The 6,907-nt window shown below is 52.3% G+C and overlaps 6 protein-coding genes across 6 annotated transcripts; 1 reads left to right on the top strand and 5 right to left on the bottom strand.

The window, feature by feature from the left end:
- Positions 1-766: 766 nt before the first annotated feature.
- On the bottom strand, positions 767-1,387 carry KVP18_003042 (uncharacterized protein; the record flags this gene model as incomplete). Its single annotated transcript, XM_067954451.1, has 1 exon — positions 767-1,387. The coding sequence occupies one exon, from the start codon at positions 1,385-1,387 to the stop codon at positions 767-769; it is 621 nt and encodes a 206-aa protein (XP_067813349.1).
- Positions 1,388-1,428: 41 nt separating this feature from the next.
- Positions 1,429-2,001, bottom strand: KVP18_003044 (uncharacterized protein; the record flags this gene model as incomplete). The annotated part of the gene is made up of 1 exon (XM_067954453.1): positions 1,429-2,001. The coding sequence occupies one exon, from the start codon at positions 1,999-2,001 to the stop codon at positions 1,429-1,431; it is 573 nt and encodes a 190-aa protein (XP_067813351.1).
- Positions 2,002-2,076: 75 nt separating this feature from the next.
- KVP18_003041 (uncharacterized protein) lies at positions 2,077-3,960 on the top strand (the record flags this gene model as incomplete). The annotated part of the gene is made up of 1 exon (XM_067954450.1): positions 2,077-3,960. One exon carries the CDS (start codon positions 2,077-2,079, stop codon positions 3,958-3,960), a length of 1,884 nt encoding a protein of 627 aa, XP_067813348.1.
- Positions 3,961-4,243: 283 nt separating this feature from the next.
- On the bottom strand, positions 4,244-4,507 carry KVP18_003040 (uncharacterized protein; the record flags this gene model as incomplete). The annotated part of the gene is made up of 1 exon (XM_067954447.1): positions 4,244-4,507. One exon carries the CDS (start codon positions 4,505-4,507, stop codon positions 4,244-4,246), a length of 264 nt encoding a protein of 87 aa, XP_067813347.1.
- A 23-nt stretch (positions 4,508-4,530) lies between these two features.
- KVP18_003039 (uncharacterized protein) lies at positions 4,531-5,295 on the bottom strand (the record flags this gene model as incomplete). Its single annotated transcript, XM_067954446.1, has 1 exon — positions 4,531-5,295. The coding sequence occupies one exon, from the start codon at positions 5,293-5,295 to the stop codon at positions 4,531-4,533; it is 765 nt and encodes a 254-aa protein (XP_067813346.1).
- Positions 5,296-5,362: 67 nt separating this feature from the next.
- Positions 5,363-6,684, bottom strand: KVP18_003043 (uncharacterized protein; the record flags this gene model as incomplete). The annotated part of the gene is made up of 2 exons (XM_067954452.1): positions 5,363-5,629; positions 5,671-6,684. The coding sequence occupies 2 exons, from the start codon at positions 6,682-6,684 to the stop codon at positions 5,363-5,365; spliced, it is 1,281 nt and encodes a 426-aa protein (XP_067813350.1).
- Positions 6,685-6,907: the final 223 nt, after the last annotated feature.

The following is a 6,907-nucleotide window of genomic DNA, read 5'->3' as shown; positions in this document are numbered from 1 at the left end:
AGATATGTTTCTTTTTGCGTGTTTTTCATTTTCTTTTTTTCGAGATTCGTTGTCTCGAGTTTCGTTGTCTCGAGTTTCGTTGTCTCGAGTTTCGTTCTTCCGAGATTCGTTCTTCCGAGATTCGTTGTCTCGAGATTCGTTCTCCCTCAAGACAGATTCGCTATTTCGAGTTTCGATTCCTCGTGATTCGTTTCCTCGAGATTTGTTTCCTCGAGATTCGTTTCCTCGAGATTCGTTTCCTCGAGATTCGTTTCCTCGAGATTCGTTGTCTCGAGATTCGTTCTCCCTCAAGACAAATTCGTTATCTCGAGATTCGTTATCTCTTAAGACAGATTTGTCCTCTTGAGAGGCAATTCGCTGAGATGGGTTCTCGTCTCCGCGAGAAAGAGAGAGAGGCAGCTTCACTCCAATCTTCTCCATCACATGCGTTTCCGGACGAGTCTTCAACTCCATGAGTGCGCCCTCAAGAAGGATAGTCACGTCGCGAGGAGGACGGGATCTCTTGGCACTACTCTCCACCGAATCAGCCAGAGTACGCTTCCTTTTGCCCTTTGGTGTCGGTTTCAATGAACACCTCGCGTTTCGAAATTCCTCGAGCGATAAGTCCTTAATATCCTCTAACACGGCAATCATTGCGTCAAGTCTCTCTTCCATCTAAGATTTCGATTGGTTACTTTTACCTCGGATTTAATTTGTCACCGATTTCACTGAGTCGGCATCAGCTCCGATGCCTCATCTTCGATTCAAATCACAATTGTTCCTCTGGTTACACTCCCAGATCTTCAACTCCCAGCCCTTCAATGAATGCCAATTCCTCGTCTTGAGACTGCTGGTTGTCCCAGGTCCTCTGCGCACGTTGGATTGCTGACGGATCCAGGTCCACCACATTCACATCGCCGTCGACGAAGGCCTCAATCCGGCCCTCAACCCACTGACGCTCAAGCTCAAGCTGCACGTCTCGAGTGACGCATTCCGGAGGCAAAGCCTGCTGCTCCTCTTGTCGTTCCACTGTGGCAAGACACATAGATGTCAAGGGACCCATGTAAAGGTTGCCATCAGCGTCGTGTGTAGCTTCTGACGTTCGCGGATTTGGCGGTTGGCGTCGATGGTTCAGCGTTCCGATGAACTCATTGATGTCCCTTGACTGTTGGTGGTAATACCGTCCTGCTGCGTTCCAGTAATGGAACGGATTTCGTGACACCAGTGCCGTCCTGGTAAACAGAAGTGGGTTTTCATGCACCACCAGCCGTCGACAGCCTCGGCGAGCCAGATCGAACGGTCCCATATTACGGTAAGGAATATTGGACCGCTTCGTTACATCGAAGGTTGACGGCGGAAGCCCTGACTGTTTGAGATACACCGCAGATATCGACTCCCAGGTCTCCATAAATCCGCATTTCACCTGCAAATCTAATTGACATGACGATCTCAGCCGTCTTCGTCTTCGTAGTCGAGTTCGACGGCGCTGGACTTAGAGGCCGCTCGCGAAGGGGTTGGCGCGGCTGAGGGCAGCGCGACGTGGCTCAAGTTAACACACCGGCGGTTCCCACAGATTGTGTCAATTTGGTCGTGGTCTTTGACGAGGTCGAAAGCGTCGTCCTCAGCGAAGCAGAAGACCAAGATTCTGAGAACCGCCATCTCGAATGCTGAGCCATCGACATCGATAAGAGCTACAGGGTAGCCTGTCTCTCCGTATTTGCCATGCCAGAAGATACATTCAGTCTCCGCACCCGTGACCGGATCTTTCTCAGCGTTGACTGCGCTGAGCACTGCTCTGAAAACCTCCAGCTGCTTCTCCTGGTCTGCCCACATGGTGTCGATTCGGGGGTTGGTGAACTCCGTCCATTTTTGAGTGGCGACGTCCAGCTGGATGCCTGATCGGGGCTCAAACGAATCCACTGAGTCGGCCTTCTTTTTGGACTTCTTAACGGTTCCGTCGCCGCCGAACCCGAAAAACGCTGCAAACGGAGTATTGGAGCATACTCGGCAGTCGAACATCATCGAAACCTGTGTGCACACCCTAAGTCTTTAGAATTGGCCATCATTTCACTCTGAAAACGCCAATATAGCTTTGGAATGTCTGACGTTGTGGAATTCTACCGCACAGAACTTCTGGGCGGCGAAGACTCCGCCCTAGGGTCCGAAGACATTGTCATCGCAAACAGACTGCTCGCCTTGCAGCGTATCCATATAGTGGCCTCCGAGGTAGGCGTGTCAAAGGTTCGTAAGGAGGTTGTACCGATGCTCGCAGAAATGGCTCGTCTATATAAGGATCAGCACGATGTGGTGTACGAAGTGATCAACGCCTACCTCGCCCTCGCCGACTTCGTGGGCGACAGCTGCCACTTGCAGCATTTTTTCTCGCCTCTGTTTCATATTTCTCAAAGTGACGACAGTGTCGTCAGAGAGAGAGCCCTGAGCGTCATCTGCGAAATCATAAATACCAAGACGGACAACCCTCCTTCAGTCGTTAGGGAGCATGTTTGGCCACGCATACTGACTTTATTTAAGGGCGATTGGTTTACGCAGACATGCTCTTGTGCGTACCTCATTGCTCATCTGTTGCCCCATTTCGACAATCGAACTGAGGAGGCCCTCACTGTGTTCATAAAGTTATGCACCGACGCAGCGATGGTCAGAAGAACGTGTGCTCAATGCTTAGTGGCCATCGCCGAGATACCTGGCGGTTCAATATTCGAGAAGCAGGTCGAGGTCACCCCCTCAGATCGCAAGGCCGCCGCCCTTCCACCTTGCAGTTTATACGCCGTCATGGCTCTGTACTGGCAGGATACTCAGGAGACGATCCGTCTTTCGGTTTTGGCAGCAGCAATAGAGCTTGCCCCGAAGTTGAATCAGAAGGAATTCAAGGCGCACCTGTTGCCTATACTTATGGCTGCACCACTAGACCGATCCTGGCAAGTCCGGCGGCAGTTCGCGCAGGAGTGCCAGAAGTTGGCGCACGTCAAGGAGCTAAAACTTCGCTTCCTCCACTTATTGGGGGATCCATGCAACGAAGTCCAAAACAAACTTGCGGAGTCCTTGGCAAAACTCGCAGGGGGGCGTGCGCTTTCCCTTCCGAGTTACATATGCCAGCACGAGCCGGAACTGACTCTGAAGCAGCCCACCAAGGTAGGCGTTTCCGAATTTGTGACGACGGTTCTTCCGGTGCTGGAGGAGGAGTTGCTACGAGTGAATCCCACAGCGAAGGCGACTATGACACGTGTATTCGGCGGGTTAGCGTCTGACCTGGCAGACCACGAGGAGGTACTCCGAACCCGCATCGAGCCGTTGTTGTGTAAGCTGGTCGAAGACGACGCTGCCGAAGTACGCCTCTGCGCTATTCAATCTGTCACAGCTCTGCTGGACCCCTTGGGAGTCCGATCCACGTCGCACGAGCTGGTGAAGCTTATTTTTGCTCAGGCTCACCAGGATCAGTGGCGAATTCGTCTTGCGGTGCTGGCGATGGTGCCGGCTCTGATGCGAGTTGTGAGCCCCAAAGATTTTGAGAAGAACGTTCTCGAGGCAGTTTTTCTACCAGCCAGCTCAGATCGGGTCTACAGTATCCGAAGATCTGTCGTGGACCTTGTAACCCCCATAGTGTCTCATATGGGTCGCGACTGGGCGTTTTCTACGTTTTGGCCTCAACTGTGCGAGAAGGCGTACCACAGGTCAGATCAGGGTTTCCTACCCGAGACCCCTTTCTACTGTCGGAAGAACTTCCTTGAAATGGCAGGGGGATTTTGTACAGCCTGTGACTGCTCGAATGTGTTCCTTAAGCCCATCTTGGACATGCTAGCTGACCCAGTTCCTGACGTCCGTCTTACGGCGATACGACTGCTAGCTAGCATGCACACCAAGACCGAGACTTCCTGGCAAGTGAAGTCCGCCGCGGAGAAAGCGCTGTCTTCTGAGACGGAGTTGGATTGCAGATTCGCTTTGAAACGACTCGTCGCTCGTTAACTAGGCTACTAGCGTCATCGTCACTGGATAGGTTGTTGTGGTTGAAGATCCTCAGAATCCATGTGTCGTTCGCAACTCCAGAGCCGCTTCGCCTGATGAATCCTCGGAGTTCCGTTGGTTGCGTACGACCAGGCGGGAACCCTTGTCGTTGGAATTCTCTACAATCTTGAGAAACCTGTTAGTGACCTGCACTGTCGCAATTGCAATCCGAAAATCCAGAGCATCCTCAGCATGCCATTTGGCCTCCCCATGTTTTACCCTGTAGATGGAGTACCATTTTCGTTCAGTTCTCCTTCAGAATCATGCTGGCTAACATCTTCTTCTTTGACGCTATCTGCTGTCCGTTCTCGTCAACCAGCGTCTCCATCTGTGTAGCGGTTTCTGTTTGTAGACAGCAGGACGGTGGCCCTGGTAGTCGGAATCCGCTTAGGAGTGTGTAACAACTTATCTGCCGAATCCCAGGGAATGGATTGTACTCCGTCCAGGCATTTGCGGGGCGACTGGGGTCTGCTGCTCCCCAACAGATGCCGTCATCAAAATCGTCCATCTTTCCAAGGATATCATGTTTCCTCATTCGGAATCGTCCATCTTCAAGCCACGTGCGCCTTCTTCACGTCGAAGTGCCGACTGGGACTTGTACCAGGACCTCCGATCCCTAGGGAGTGCTCGGTACGCCTCCTTCAAAATGCTCATAACCAGACAGCTGAGCTTCCGCTTGTCCTTCACGTAGATACGCCAGGCAACAGTTTTTTCTTGTTGATTCGCCTCGTCAGCCAACATTTTTTCCAACTCCTCCCTACACGCGTGGTGGTTCTGTTTTACAAACTCCAGCCAAGCGTTCGGACGAACTCTTCGAACTCGGTTGACTTTCCGACTGGCTTCCCGACTGGCTTTCCGACTGGCTTCCCGACTGGCTTCCCGACTGGCTTCCCGACTGGCTTCCTGCCTGGCTTCCTGACTGGCTTCCTGACTGACTTCTCGACTAGATTCCTGACTGGCCGCCCGACTGGCTTCCTGACTGGCTTCCTGACTGGCTTCCTGACTGGCTTCTCGATTAGATTCCTGACTGACTTCTCGACTAGATTCCTGACTGACTTCTCGACTGGCTTCCTGACTGGCCAGCCGACTGGCCACCCGACTGCCCCCAGGAGAGTATAGCACCAGCTCCTGCTCCTGCAAACGCTGCGGGTGTATCCGCAGAGGCTTCAAGCGCTGGGTGTCCTCGCGTGTCAGTCTCTTTTGCCGCTTCAGTAGCGGCACGCTCTGCAGACTCGCCTCTTGCGATTTCCTGGCCGTCGCCGTTGGTGGTGTCTGGAATGCGTTCTTGCGAGGCATCACCGGCGATTTCTTTGTAGAGATATTTTAATTGCAAACGACTGACCCAAAGGGATATCTTGTCTTGTCACGTCAGTTTGGATACGACTTTACGGAATTGCACGCTTAGAAGGTGACCCTGAATACACAAAGGATTGCGCACTATGCGATGTGCATTTGCGAGACTGTCGAGCTCCAAGTAGGCCCAACGATCGTGACGGTCCAGCGCTTTCACCTTGACACCTGTGTCCTCAATGCTCGCCACCAGCTGGGTGTTGCTCACTTCTGCAGGGATGTTGTTAATCCATACAGTACGCCCGAAGATGTTGTTGGGTCTCGAGTCGCTGGGGGCAGACTGGAAAACATTAGATGAGAGACTTGGAGCAGGCTACCCACTTGCTTTCGTATGAAGAGGGGAACGGTGCCGATTTCGAAATTCAAGGCTTCATGTCGGCGGATCTTGCCTGCTGTCTCCTTGATACAGCGCATAATAGACACGCCTTCGTGACGTGACCCACAGAAACGGCACTTCTCGGGGCATTTATTGCCATTGTGATCCGGCTGGAGGCAGTTGGGGCAGACAAAAACTCCATGAGGGCACTTTGGCATCGAATGTGTCAGACTGTTGCATGGCAGGCAGAGGGATTCGGAGAGGTATCCTTGTATCATTGATGCCGGGCTCAGTCCGATGTTCGCAGGGATGTACGGACTTAGTAGTTCCTCTCGGTCTATTGGAGCTGGCGTGCGTTGAACGTCCTCAGTCCGAGCCTCCTCTCGCGTTGCTCGTACGCTCGGCCTACGGTCGAACCGAGGACGACGGCCCGTTCCGCTGAAAGTGAACACTCCATCTGTCAACGGAGTCCGACGGTCTTCATCCCAGCGAGCGGAAGGTAGCATTGGCGTTCTAGGGCCGTCGAATGTCAGCATACTTCTCGGTGTTTCGCTGCAGCAATAGTGGCTTGTTCTGGGGTTAGGGGTACTGGCGACGAAGAGGCCGATGTCAGAAAAAACTCCAGTAGTGAACAAGTCCATTTTGTCCACCAGAGTTTCAGGCTTAAGGTCAACGGGGAGTTGCTCGTTCGAAATCTCAACAGAAACACATTTGCCGTCGACTAGCAATGCAGGACAAGTCAATCCGAGTACCTGGCTTTTGGCGCAGACAAACAGGACGTCGGTTGACAGTTGAGTAACAGACCTACGAAAAAATGTGGCCGATAGACAGACACTTCCAGAGATAAGAGTCTCTAAAACAGTGTCGTCTGTGGTCTCGGCGCGGATACCTTGTACTTTAATGATGCTCAGGGAGTTGTCCACTGGATCTGCTGTCCTGAGCACGCTCAGCAGAAACTTGCGGAGCGAGTCACAAGCACAACTCATTATTACAAATGGAATTTCATCATTCTTTTGCATGCATCAATTATAACAATCCAAAAGTCACCCGACAAAGGTTGCGTGCCGGCCAGTATTTTTTTGCCGGTCATCACTTTTTGTGCTGCTGCAAATGAATCGTAGGAGTGACAGCACTGCCTAACCGTAGCTCCGACTTTCGAGGAGATCTATTCCGCTGAAGTAGTACCTGAGGAATTCTGGGCGAATTTCGACAGACGGGAATGGCTCACACATGACGCTGGCA

The sequence above is a fragment of a genome (assembly GCF_019968955.1).
Source record: "MAG: Porospora cf. gigantea A chromosome Unknown PgA_NODE_1235_length_6907_cov_295.073, whole genome shotgun sequence".
Classification (NCBI taxonomy): Eukaryota; Apicomplexa; class Conoidasida; order Eugregarinorida; family Porosporidae; genus Porospora; species Porospora cf. gigantea A.
This window is presented reverse-complemented; position numbering and strand designations above follow the sequence as displayed.